Raw genomic sequence first — 14,609 nt, 5'->3', positions numbered from 1 at the left:
TACAAATGCCTCAGGTTGGATCTGGTAAGAGGATGAAGGAGCACCTTTTTTGCCAACACTGTTATATCTTCCTACCCACCCTTCTTTATCCTTAGGGCAAGAACTAGAGAAAGTCAAGGCATATAACATACCACCCCTTTTAAATCAGACTGAACCACTGTCCCCAAACTAAAATTCTACACATGCAAGGCCCAGATGACATACCAATGAAACTTTTCAACCTCTGACTCAAAAAGAGTGAGCAGGAAAAAAAAAAAAGCAATACCTATTTGTCTCCAGACACCTAAAACCATATTTGACCACTCTGGCACCTTGGTTTCACCCCGTGTATGTGAGCTTATTGACAAGATGGTGTGTTGGGAGATGAGCAGCCTCAGAAACCCCTTATTTTTTCTGGGTCTAGATAAAAAGAATTCCATGAAAGCCTCCAAGTGGAGGACTGGTCAGCTCAGAGGGAAACCCTATGTCAGGAGAGAACAAAGCTTATGGAAAAATTACCATCTAAAGCCTAAGATCACAGTAAGTGATCTACATAAAAGATTATCCTTCAACCCTGAATATGTTCCTCCTTGGTTATGGCTGCACAGTTCTGTGAAGCAAGGGAAAGCCACAGATCCTGGGTTTTCCTGCAACTTCTCAAACACTGTGGCCAGGCCAGGAAAACATTAACATCTTTTTTTTTTTTTAACGTTTATTTTTGACACACAGAGAGAGACAGATCATGACCAGGGGAGGTGCAGAGAGAGGGAGACACAGAATCCGAAGCAGGCTCCGGTCTCTGGGCTGTCAGCACAGAGCCCGATGTGGGGCTTGAACCCATGAACTGTGAGATCATGACCTGAGCCAAAGTCGGACACTTAACTGACTGAGCCACATAGGCACCCCATGTTGTCTTTAAACTTAAAAAAAAATTTAATGTTTATTTATTTTTGAGAGACAGGGAGACAGAACACGATCAGGGGAGTGGCAGAGAGACAGGGACACATGGAATCATAAGCAGGCTCCAGCCTGAGCTGTCAGCACAGAGCCCGATGCGGGGCTCGAACTCATGACCCTTTGAGCAGTGAGATCATGACCTGAGCCGAAGTCAGATGCTTAACCGACTGAGCCACCTAGGAGCCCCCCACTCTTTTTTAACATTTATTTTCTCTTTTTATGTTTTAAACACTGATTTATCTTAAGAGCAGGGTAAAAACTGTGCCCCAGAGAAAACGTGGCATGTAAAATCAAAGTGAAAGTGGGTAATGCAGCAACCTTCCAGAGCCAAGTCACACCAGCATGAAAAGCAGATGCTCACTTCCCAGGGTCTGCGGGTTGGAGTTCCCAAGCTAAGATTCAGCACGTCAGCTTTAAATGCTGCTGCCTATCTTCCGACAGAAAGCACTGCCAAAGGTCTTCAAAGATATGTTGTGTAAGTGGTGACCTTTCAAATAGTATCCCCTACGAGCTGCGTGCACCTGCCCACATGATGCACGTGCTCTGGGGGACTTTGCCTAATCTTCCTTTCAGCTGAGACCTCACTGCTGGAGGGGAAAGCAGGAATATAATCAGCTCAAAGTAAACAGATTACTAGGCTAAAGTCTCTGGCAGTTCAGATCCTAAATTGTGAGGTTTGGGTCTAAAAAAGCCCAAGAAATCAGAAGCACCTGGCACAGTCACATCGGTGTCTTGGTGAACAGGAACGCAAAGAAAATAGCAACTACCAAGGAAACTGGTCAGGCGGGTTTCTCAAAGCAAAGTAAACGAGAGCACTTGAGCCCTTCGGCCTCCAAGAAAAATGGCTGTTTCTGCTGCACTGGCCTAGTAGCCGTGCCCACCTCTCTGCCTGTGGCTCCAGCCATCTATGGTGGCCTGGGAGACTCAGCCTGTCCCCTCTCGCCCTCATTAGTTCCCCTGAGGCCCAAACCAAGCCCCACTCTTCTCTCTGTGACCCTGCCCACTCCAAATGTCTTTCTCCCAAATTCATCCTACATATTTTGCAATGACTTTTCTTAATGTTTTCTATTTATTGCTATTTATTTAAGTCCTGCAGTTTTAAATTATTTCATAGTGTATCACCAAAGGGGAAGCCCTCTGAGGACGAAGGCCATGTCTGAGGCTCATGAACAGTGCAGGAGATCAGGCTAGGGCAGGAGGGCACAAAACACACTTCCAGTTACTCTCCAGTTAGTTACTATCCCTCAGAGGGTTCTCTCACTGTATTTCCCTCCTATACCAGATGGGGTCTAAGACATTGCTTCCTTCCTTTCATCTGTGTTATGGGCTGAATGTCTGTGTTCCACCAAAATTCATATGTTGAAGCCCTAACCTTTAAGGTGATGGATGGTATTTGGAGGTGGAGCCTTAGGGAGGTAATTAGGTTTGGATGAGGTCGTGAGGGAGATAGTTCCCTTATGAGAAGAGGAAGAGACAAGGAGAGACATCTCTCTGTCTCTCTCTTCTTCTTTTTTAAATGTTTATTTTTGAGAGAGACAGAGTATGAGCAGGGGAGGGGCAGAGAGAGAAGAAAACAGAGGATCAGAAGCGGGTTCTGTGATGACAGCAGAGCGGAGCTCGAACTTATGAACTGTGAGATCATGACCTGAGCCGAAGACAGAAGCTTATTAACTCACTGAGCCACATAGGCGCCCCACCCCCCTCTACTTGCACACGTAGCAAGAAGGTAGACACCTATAAGCCAGGAAGTGGGAGGGAGGCACTCACCAGAACTTGAATCTGCTAGCACTTAGACCCTGGACTTCCCAGTATCCAGAACTGTGAGAAATAAATGTCTGTTGTTTAAGCTTCTCGTCTATGGTATTTTGTTATAGCAGCCTGAGCCACAGAAAGTACCAGATAAAAGGCACCTATTATTTGAAAACTGAGCAGCCCCTCCCTTGCCCCGTCCTTATGAAGCATGCACAGAGAGCCGCAAAGCAACTGTCACTTATGAGCCCTTGACTTTAATGTGAGAGTTAAAATGTCTAGCAGCTTCTGAAGACCAACCTAAAAGCCCAAACTCGAGCAGTCAAGTAGATACAAGATGGGTCATCACAAGAGGAACAAATGTAGCTGACAGCAAGTCGGGTCTTCCTGACACTCCCTGCAGACAGGAACATGGAGAACAAGGAAAGGGGCACTGTTCTCCTCAGTCTACCTCAAAGTCTCAGGCCTTAGAGGTCAATTATGAAACTAGAGGGGCATTCAAGGACCCATCAGTCCATGATATGTGAACATTTGGGGTTCACAACACCTTTTGGGTCACCTGGGGGGATTATGAGCACAGGTCAAGGAATGGTGACTGGGGAACATGCTCTAGCAATAGGCAGTTCAAGAATCGCTGGTATCAGAAAGTCTTCCCCATCCTCTGGTAGCCCAGAACACTACATAAATTGCTGTTGCATTTTAAGATGTATATTCACGTCACCCTCAAATTCTGTTAGATAGTGAAGCCTGCCCAAATCGCCTCACTGGCACTTTAATCCACTACTGAAACTCATTAATGAATATGTCGAAGTCAGGCTCTCCCCAGCATCACCCTGGGCTATCATCACAGAACACTTTCACAATTCATGTCTGCTTGATGACAAGGAGCATTCTCCAGCCTCCTTTGATGACCAAGCCAATATTTGTGACAATGTTTCTTGAATTGAGACTGCAGATGTCCCAAAAGGATTTCCTTCCCAGAGTGGGGAGAAGACTGTGATGGTAGATGGCCAGCCAGGAGGCCAGCACTCCTAAAATGCCTGCCTGATGCCACCCTGTGGCTGTGAAGAATGCACCCACCTGGCCAGAACAGACTTGCAAAAGCCATTTCTACAGATATACTCTCAAGCCTCTTGGCAACCTTTGGACAACAGGGTCTTTTGTTCATTCACTCAAGAAACAGACAAAAGAAAATCCAAGTTTAGAACTTGGAGGTTCCTGGAACTCTCACCTACCCTGTGTCTTTTTGTACTACCTTCACATCAGAATGACCTGAGTTAAACACCCAACCATCCTGACCCTGAGCAAGAGGCTCAAGAGAGGCCTATTTCTGTGGACTTTTCCAGTGTGGAAGGCAAGTTCAATAACAGAGCAAAGACCCTAGAGTAGGCAGAAAGACGGGCTCTGCTCATCCTACCTGTACCATTTAAGAAGTGATTCTAGTATGGTGAAGGGTGGGGAAGGTCTTTCCATTAAGTCACTAGTGATTTTAAAAACAAGTTGCATTTTCCAAACACAGTCATCTTTCCTTCTTTCTCCTCTCCAGGCTCCACAAATCCCATCTCCCCTCTCGTTAGTACAGCTGCAGCTCACTAGGGCTTTACCTGCTATAGCCTCCATGTTGCTGTAAGAAGGTGCTATTTACTTCAAAATAGCTTTGCAACCCATGCAAACCAGAGAATGGAGACTCAGGAGAAGGGAAAGGAGGAGAAACATGTCATAGGGAAAACAACAACTAAAAGAATTAGAGGTGAAACCCCAATGGAAAAGGGTTCCTTCACTTCAACCACCTGCTGCTCAGTGTCTACTGCGTAGATGGCAAGCTACTGGAGGGCAGGAACTGTGTGTGCCGCTTCCTTGAATCTACCCCCCAACCATGCCCAAATTCTTAGCCCTGCAATTTCCTGCTTTCCACATAGTAGGAGCTAAAGTAAGTGTAATGTGGAGCGCCTGGGTGGCTTAGTTGGTTAAGCGTCAAACTTCTGCTCAGGTCATGATCTCGCAGTTTGTGAGTTCAAACCCCACATCAGGCTCTGTGTTGACAGCTCAGAGACTGGAGCCGGCTTTGAATTCTGTGTCTCCCTCCCTCTCTGCTCCTTCCCTGCTGTGCTCTGTCTCTCTTTCTCTCTCAAAAATAAATAAACATTAAAAAAAAATAAAGTAAGTGTAATGTTCAGCTGTTCAAGCAAAACAGACACAAATACCTATTGTGACAAACAAGCAGTTATTCCTGAGTGTTCAGATTGCTTGTTAAAAACATACATTTGGGATGCCAGGGTGGCTCAGTTGGCTAAGCACCTGACTTTGGCTCAGGTCATGATCTCACAGTTCGTGAGATGGAGCCCCACATCAGGCTCTGTGCTGACAGCTCACAGCCTGGAGCCTTCTTCAGACTCTGTGTCTCCTTCTCTCTCTGCTCCTCCCTTGATCAATCAATGAATCTCTCTCTCTCTCTTTCTCTCTCTCTCAAAAAGTAAACATTTAAAAAAATTAAAAACATACATTTCCCAGGGCGCCTGGGTGGATCAGTTGGTTAAGCATCCGACTCTTGATTTTGGCTCAGGTTGTGATCTCACAGTCATGAGATGGAGCCCTGCGTCAGGCTCTGTGCTGACAGCACAGAGCTTGCCTGGGATTCTCCCTCTCTGCCCCTCACCTGCTCATGTGCACTCACTCTCGTTCTTTCTCTCTCTCTCTCGTAAAATAAACATTTAAAAAATTTAAAAATGGTTTTTTTAAATGTTTATTTTACTAGGGAGAGACAGCATATGACCAGGTGAGTGAGCACTGTAGTATGTCAGCGATGAACCACGGGACTCTACCCCCAAAACCCCCCAGAGTGCACTGTATATACTGTATGTTAGCCAATTTCACAATAACTTATATTTTAAAATACATGTATATAACTTTCGAGTACTAAAAAAACCCCCAAAACCCATACATTTCCCAAATCCAGTGAATCCAAGTGTATAAAAGAGGGGGACTAGGTATCTGTATTTTTATTAGCATGCCAGCAGATTCCTATCACCAAGTTTGGGAAATGCTGAAAAAAGCCACACTCTGTGGTCAGAACAACCAGGTTCAAATTCCAGTTTTGGAACTTCTTGGCTATATAACTGGAGTCTCAGTTTTCACACCTGTAAAATGAGAATAATGTGTACTTTGTAGCATTATTTAAAGGATTTAATCCCAATTTAAAGAGAATAACAAAGGCCTGAATGCACAGATGTTCCCTAAATGTTAGTTTGCCTTCATCCTAAAGACACTAGGGAACTAGTGAAAGCTTCTGAGTAGCTTACGTCCAGATTGTTGCTTTTAGCTTTGACCCCCTCTGCAACAACCAGTGAAATGGGTGCCCAGCCTCTTCTGTAACACCTTCAGTAACAAAAGATCAAATTTACTATCCCCGGAAGCAGTCCATTCCATTTTCAGACAGTTTTAATCATTAGCTCTTTCTTCCTTCTGTTGAGCTGAGATCTGCCTTGGGTGACAGAACAATCTAATCCCTTTTCCACATGACAGGGTGATGCAATTAACTTAGATAAGGAAATTGAGGAGCAGTAGGTGTGGAGGGGGGTTCAATTTTGAACACACTGCTTGTTTGAGACACTGTGGGAGCGCAGCTTCATGCACATGCCCAGCAAGTAGTTGATATGCAGGTCTGGAGTTCACTAAAAAGATCAGGGATGTCATTTATACAACAACAGGATCTGAAGCTGTGAAAATAAATGACATTGCCATTTAGGGGGCAGAGCTAATGAAAGGTACTGAGGAATGGTTAGCAAGACAGAAAGAGAGCCTTTAAAGAAGCAAGTAGGTAATTCGTGGGAACAAATGTGGTGAAGAGGTCACACCAATGGCAGAGAATCAGTGAACCAGTCATTGAATGTGATGACTAAGAGGTCACCGTGGATCCCTGACGGAGTTGAGCTTCTGCTCCTCCGGAGCCTTCCGGACTTGCTTGGAACCACACCACCATGCTGAAAAGCAGATGCACACTTCCTTTCCTACCGAAAGAGAGGTGATTTGAAGACATAGCAGGAACAGGTACAGAGGACTCCAACATTTCCCAACATGGATTTAAGATGGACTTCTCCAAATAAGGCTCCCATGCTCCTATCCTTTGGTGAAACATTGCCTAGTGCAAACCCTCCTGGAGATGAATCACAGTAAAGACTCTGTTTTCCTCTTTTCACATGGCATTGGCCCAACTTACTGAACCACTGATTTTGCACACAATACTTAACATCTTGTGGAACTAGTGTTTCTTGGCACATAATTCAGCAAATGTGGTAAGCAGAAGAGAGATAACAGTTTAAGGGACTACTAGTATCAAGGGAATGTTTTTCTTTTCTTTTTAAGAATGGAAGAAACTTGAATACATACTGAACAATAGGGACGAAGTACAGCATGGAAGGCCAAACAGGCATGAAACGGCACAGAGCAAGCCAGGCTCTGGTAGAGAGGTTAGCTTAGCGAAAGACCTCTGCTCACTGCTTTAGCCATAAAATATCATTTCCCTTGATTAATTCTAGTGATCACAAATGTTCATTGTTCTAAACAGTACTTACTCTCCTCAGAGGACACTGATGTTATCTAGATAAGGTTAGGGGCAGATGATATAAACTGTATAAACTGATTTGCTAGAAACAGAGTGCAGTCTCCACCCTCCTCCCCAGAGTTAGACATGATGTATCCCTTCCCCAGGTCAGAGAAGGCTGTTCTAAGTCTTTTAGGTCTTCCAGGTCAGGAGCTAATGCCCCAATCCCCCTACCCAGGCAGGGAGAGCTCTAGCACAGGATAGGTGGAGAGAGGAAATCTAAAAATAAAGCTCTCTGAAGAAACTGTCTTGCCTAAAGAGCAGCTTCCCACGCACCCTGGAGTGCCACATCTGCGGGGGCTGGCAGCACGGGAACGGAACAATCCTGACCAAGTCACATAAGTATTAACCTCTTGCTGGGGGCAATAGCACATTTCTGATTCCCCCATCAGTGCCCCAGCATCTAGGCTGCAGACCCAGAGCAGGGGCTTAGTGACAAAAGACAGAAGACTGAAAAGATCATCAGTGACTAGCCCAGCCTTCCTCCAGCTCTCCTCCCTTCACAGCAGGAGGTGAGCACGGCAAATGTGAAGAAAGCTGCTCTCAACAAACAACCAGTCAAGTTGAGGGTTCATTTTTTAAAAAGAACCATGAAGGGTTCTAGTGGGCTTCAGACTCAAAGCTGGGCTCCCTTGGCTCGGCTCCCTGCAGTAGTGTCAGGGACTACCAACTGAGGGAAAAGAAAATCAAGCACCGTGACAAGAACTGCAATTAGCATTTATATCCACTGGCTAGCATCGAGTCAAACCCCAAAAACAGACCAGTTGTCCCACTTCCAGGCAATCAGCAAATGTAGCCTTCCTTCCTAACCTCCCCCAGCATGTATCAGAGGCCACCAGAAAAGTTCAACCCAACAGTTTAATACAAGTCCACACCTAAGCATTAAACACACACACACACACACACACACACACACACACACACACACACGACTATCTCTGGCTCAGGGGAGTAATCCCACCACCTCTTACTCTAAGGATTTTAACCTTGGAGAGATACAATATGTACTTGCACCACACTGTTTGGAGTTTTGCCAAGAAACTTGGACAGGAAGAAGAAAACTATCCCTAATTCTAACGAGGAGTCCATAGTGTTCATTTAGCAGTCCAACTCCCCAAGAGGTTTGTACTTTGACCTGACAAAGTATCATAATGGGCCTCAAGGGTCAAAAGCTCAACCTTGGGCAGTATCTCAGAATAGCTTTCAGCAGCAATACACTCAATGCTATATATCTGTTCCCTCTACCCACCCTTCCTGGGAACCATACACCATCGCATCCCATGTCCCATGATTCAGATACAGCAGACCAGCACAGCAGGGAGCAAGAAAACACCATTAAAAAAAAAAAGACCCTGGGGCACCTGGGTGGCTCAGTCGGTTAAGCGTCTGACTTCGTCTCAGGTCATGATCTCGTGGTTTGTGAGTTTGAGCCCCGTGTCAGGCTCTGTGCTGACAGCTCAGAGCCTGGAGCCTGCTTCAGATTCTCTCTCTCTCTCTCTCTCTCTCTCTCTCTCTCTCTCTCAAAAATAAAGACATTAAAAAAATACCCAGAAGCAGCAACCTGTCAGTTTTTGGTCTCCTGTAAAAGACCTTCAACCAGAATAGAGTGATAGCTGATATGCTCAGATACAAATCCTGATGTCTACTATGCATATGTGGAAGGGAGGGAATGCCAAGCTTTCTCCTCAAATCACAGAATGCAAGCAAAGGACTCTGAACATTTGAGTGCTATTTGAATACTGACTAGCAATAATCACTCAATAGTCTTTTACAATTAGAACAAACTGAAAGTTTCTCGTACTGAGTCATTCATGAGCAAAGAGGAAGAAGCCAGCTTGCAAAAGGGAGAAACACTGACCATAAAGTACACAACCTGAGCATACAGTACACAATGTTGCTTTAGTACTGGGAGTACACACTCCCTACCCCACTAGTTAAACAGGAAGGGCTGTGTTGGCACAGAGCTCCCCTCGTGCAGCACAAGGCCTGGTGCTCAGAAGTGTGACTTACCTGACATACAAAGACCTCTTCTCACTTGTTCGGAGGGACCCAGACCCAGAGCTCATGCTGCTGTTCATCATTTGTTCTCGCAAGTCATGTATCTTCGATTCAAAGCGACTGTACTCTGTCAGGGAGACAAGGGAACAGACAGGAAAAGAATGAACCCAAGAAACCGCACCAAGCCTGTGTGCCAGTGGCTAAAGAGCCAGGAGGACACTTGACTTCAAAGCAGCCAGAGCCAACACAGTCAGTCTCTGCTTTGATAAGTAGAGTCCTTCCTCCAAGCACAGACTTCTTTCCAGCCCCCAACTAAGAGAAAGAAAAAACACACCTGAAAAAGGAATAACATTTGTACATATCAAATGGAAAAAGCTTTTATCTGCCTTGAAATCTCATGTATCATTAAAAAAAAACCAACAACACACAACAACAACTGGAAAGTGCTCCAGTGCAGCCTTCATAAATCTTTGGAGCAGGCGGCTAAGGCCCAAGGAGAGCAGATGGGAAAGGAGACTTTCCCAAAAAGTGGATTGCAGAGAACAGATGGCCCTGAGACACAGGGTGGAGGGGCTGGGAAGGACCTGAGGCCATTAGATCATTGTTAGGCAAGAGAGATGACTGGTTTCCAGATGACTTTGTTTTTGGAGGTTGTGGGGGGGGCGGGTGGAGATTGAACTCATGACACAAAGGTAAAAACAAACAAACCTCACAATCAGATAAGAAAATCTTCCCTTTTAACAAACAGGGTCTTTGGTTTCAGTAACAAACATTAAAACAGAAATTCTCCCAAACCAAGAAATCTGCTGTCACCTCTCTCCTCCAAAATCATCTAGTCCATGAGGTTGTAAGTCCATATGCCCAGCTTTATAGCCCACTAATACCATCACAACAGCCTCGAAACAGCCTTATCACTCCGGAAAGGCAACTACAGATTTACACCGAACTTAAGAAAACCTGATGGAGGAAAGCTCCCTAACCGTACAATTATTTTAAGAGGCTTTTTTATAGGGATGCTTTGCTGTGACATTCTCCTAGTACATTTAAAATATGATATTCGCCTTTTTATTCCCCCTACCCAACACATACACAGTATTTTTCAGGTCTGTACTGGCTGCATAAAATGGGATATATCTAAAGCACAGGCTGTGAAAATGGTAGAAAATAGGCATACCTCATTATGACAAGATGATTTCAAAGGAAAACAGAACTGATAGTTGGGGTTGAAGGTTGTGGAACTGTTTTAAAAAACCAAACATATTTCCAGGGAAAAAGAATTCCACAAAAGCATTTTCATGCACCATAGAGGGCTGGCAAGAAGCATCCCCATCTAGTCTGTATGACTCTACAGGCAGAAAACAAAACACCTGTTCCAACACCTGACACTCCCCTTCCCTCAGCAAAGCAACCTGACCTTCAGCCGGCTATAAAGGGAAATGCTAAAAAGCCTTAAGGGGATGGAAGGAGTTCTAATTCACACAGATCCTCAACAAAGTTTCTTTTTGTTCACTCTGGTACCAATGAAGCCAACCGGCAAAATCCATGCCATTTAGCCATTTCTTCATTCATCACACACTGGTGTTAATGGTGATTTGTCCTCATTACCTACTCCAGTCCCTGAAATCCTGCAGGAAGCAGTTAAGTCACTGACTCACCCACTAAGTGTTGGGGGAAAAAGACAGCAGCTGGACAATGTCCCCGATCTGAGGGTTACAAGGCAACACATCAATATCAATGAGGCGTCGCAATCTAAATGCAGAGGGTGGTGACCAATCTGTCATAGAAACCCTGGACTGCCCAAGAGTGCAGCAGCAGGGCCGTCTACCTCTCTGCCTGCCTGGGGAACTGGCCCTACTCCAGAGCTCAGCCCTCCACCCTGGCCCTCTAGTTGGCTCCTTTCTGGTCGTCCTCCTCACTCAGTCCTCCTCACCCGCTAGGAGGAGTACTTGGTGAGACAAAGAGATTTCTGACCAGGCAGCTCTTTCTTGGGGAAGATAAAGTAGAAGGCAGAAATATGAATTGAACCCAAAAAAAACAGATAACAAATCTTTTTTTAATGTTTATTTATTTTTGAGAGCGAGAGAGCACACAAGCAGGGGAGGGGCAGAGAGAGAGGGGGAGACATAGAATCCAGAGCTGGCTCCAGGCTCTGACCTGTCAGCACAGAGCCTGATGCAGGGCTCGAACTCATGAACCGTGAGATCATGACCTGAGCTGAAGTCGGACGCTTAACCAACTGAGCCACCCAAGCACCCCAAAAATATATACCAAATCTATCCGTAAGCCATTCTTCCCCCATCTCACAACTTGTTTATGTATTCCCTTCTTTGGAATTGACTTGCCTGCTGAACTCCAACTTAGTAGCAGGTCATTGCAGTTGCTTAGTAACTACGTTTCTTTAAAAATCCTTTAAAAAACAACCACCAAACCACTATTTCCTCAGAGCTCCTAATAGGTGGTTGATAATGCTGGGCCAGAGGGCCCACTTAAAATAGACTACAGAAAGAGAACAAGGCTGTTGCTTTAAGGGATCCACTTTCTGTTTTCTATGTGCTACTAAGCTTTCAAGTCTATTAAATTGTGTTTTATTCATTTTTTTCCCATTCAGATGAACCCTTAGACTTCCAGCCTACCCATCAGTCTCTGGCTTTTATTTGTAGAATTACCTAATGTCCACCAAGCACAAAGTAGCCTCTGAATAAATGATTGTTCGGTAAATGAGGAGCAAATTAGAAAACTGTGCCCAAGTCGATGCTTCTGTTCTCAAACTAATAAACCTAATGGTTTAACTGATGGCTGCCAGTTTCACTGAGGGCTTGGGAAGGTAGTTAAGTACTCCCATTTACTTTTATTCCCAAGGTTAACTGGGGGGAGCAATTGGGGTGTATGGTTTTTAAACACCCTTTTGTGATGTTAATAACCCACAGTGGGCATCTGATTAACAGACTTTGTGTATAACAAAGAAAAAAATAATTCTAACAAAAAAAAAACCATTTAGAATAGTCTTAAGATAGATAGTACCTCATCTTAGTATTAGAAGCATCATTTTCCAAGGACAAAAGCTCCACTTAAAAAAACATCTGAATTCTGAAACCTCACAGTTTGTCAAGGTCCCTCCTCCCCTTCTTCCACTTATAACTAATGAAGCCATTGCTGGAAGGCATCTCCTAGGCTGAAGTCACTGCCTAGTCACTGCCCACCAGACCAGCCTCCAACCCAAAGGTCCCCACTTCAAATAGGCTACTTTAAAGAACCAACACTTATTACTTAACTCTCAAGTCTACTAAACTGTGTTTTATTCATTTTTCCCAGATGAACCCAACCATTTGTGACCCACAAAGATATCCACAGTGAGTCATCACTCCCTCGTTCCCTTTGCTAATCATGGAGAGAGAAATGAGGGGGTGGGGGCACAATCAGACGTCATTCCCTGAAACAGGGTTTCTCACTGACCACCTGGGATGCCTCTGAAAGATCAGGATTTTGGATACAACCCCAGACGCACTGACTCAGAATCTATTCAGCAGGCCCATGAATCTGCATTTTCACCAAACATCAAGGTGATTCTGATGTCCAGTAAAGTTTGAAACTGCTGGTCTTGGCTTACAAAATTGAGTTTTGTTTTGTTAGTTTAGGGAAAAGATAAGGTAGCTATCCTGCACTGTGTATGAAAAGGAAGATAGGGCAAGAGGGCTGGAAAATTCTCAAAAAAATTGGCAATACAATCGCAAATCCCACGGGAAAGGAAAGTGCTAGAGGCCTCTGTCCAATGTGCCTGCAAAGAAAGCTGATGAGTTTTACACTTTTTTATAATAGTAGCACATGATTTTTAAGAATCTTTAACTTTTTCCTTTAGACATTCCTGTATCACTACCCCACCCCACTACCCAAAAGTAACCAGTTAGTATTTCTAGCATGTATCCTTCTCAACTTACTTCCCTGTATATATTATTTATATACATATATTCACAACTCATACAGATTCCCATAAATCAACTTTTTTTCATCCTCTAATAAGTCATGGAAACCCATCAATGTCACTACATAGAGATATATCTCATTCTTTTTAATAGTGCAGAGTATTTCATATTATAGATAGAGCATAATTTATTCAGTCATATCCCAACTGATGTGCATTTAAATTGTTTACAATTTTTTACATTTATTTTTATTTTTTATTTGAGAGAGCGTGTACATGTGTAAGCATGCATCAGGAGAGGAGAGAGGCAGAGGGAGAGAGAGAGAATCTTAAGCAGGCTCCATACTGAGTGCAGAGCCCAACATGGGGCTTGATCCCATGACCCTGGGATCCATGACCTGAGCCACCCAGGTGCCCATAAATTGTTTACAATTTTTAATATTACCCCCAACGCTGCACTGTATATTTGAGCATTTCTATAGAATAGATTTCTCAAAGTAAAACTGCAGGGTCAAATTATATGCACACAAAAACATTTGACTGGCACTACCAAACTGAACCCCAACCTTCTGAAACCTTTATGACTGAAAGTGAGGATAAATTGCTATTCTAAAGCTTCCAGCAGCTTTTCTGTTTCTGAAGAAGAAGAGGCAGAATCTACCTTTGAGGATAGATTGATCTTTTTTGTGTGGGGAAAAACACTTCAATGAGACTTTTGGTTTGGCAAAAATAAAGGCAAGATTGTATTCTGGAATGGACAAAGACAAAGGGGAACCTCAAATTTTCTCCCTGCATAATCACAGAAAAGATCAGCCTCCTGTGGGTGGAGCTGCTGATTCAAAAGGCTTGTGCTACCACCTATATGATGCTCTACATGCACTCTGGAAATACTTACCTCTAGACTGGACCACTGTGCTTCCCCTACTTGATAACCTCCCTGTTACTATAAGCAACCCCCCCTTTCCCCTGCACACAACCAGTGTTTCCTCAAGTACTGCTGATGTTTGCTCCTAATTGCTTCCTCAATCCACCTCTTTCTAACTTTCACTGTTCTTGCCTTACTGTTGATTTTGCCTCTTCATTTTCTCTTGATTATCCTGAGTGATAGAAAGAAGCTATTCAAAGATTTTAAACAGATGACATGATCATGGGTGTGTGTGTATCACATTGGCTATTGTGGGGAGTGTGGTGCCTCACATGGAGATTTAAGTTTCTTAACAGCAAAGGACCATGCTTTCTCTTTTTCTCTAGTTCCTACAGCCCCTAGTATAAGTAACCCCTGCTCAAAAATGTCCAACTTTGGAAAGCTCTCTATTCGTTCACTATTAGACTAGACAACAGTATTCAGGAGAAAATTCTTGGGTTAAGAGCCATCTCTTTTGCCAGCTGGTCCTAATTTTGGTGTCT

The 14,609-nt window shown here is 44.1% G+C and overlaps 1 protein-coding gene across 7 annotated transcripts in view; it reads right to left on the bottom strand.

The window, feature by feature from the left end:
* DLG3 (discs large MAGUK scaffold protein 3) overlaps nt 1-14,609 on the bottom strand; it is a 57,291-nt gene that overhangs the window by 17,910 nt on the left and 24,772 nt on the right. For all 7 annotated transcript variants that reach the window (XM_030305307.1, XM_030305308.1, XM_030305306.1 and 4 more), the window contains one exon: nt 9,296-9,410. In XM_030305307.1, the coding sequence (XP_030161167.1) occupies nt 9,296-9,410 (115 nt within the window). The remainder of the gene's footprint in view (nt 1-9,295; nt 9,411-14,609) is intronic.

This window comes from Lynx canadensis, chromosome X (assembly GCF_007474595.2).
Source record: "Lynx canadensis isolate LIC74 chromosome X, mLynCan4.pri.v2, whole genome shotgun sequence".
Classification (NCBI taxonomy): domain Eukaryota; kingdom Metazoa; phylum Chordata; class Mammalia; order Carnivora; family Felidae; genus Lynx; species Lynx canadensis.
The sequence above is the reverse complement of the archived record's forward strand: the minus strand, read 5'-3'. Positions and strand labels throughout refer to the sequence as shown.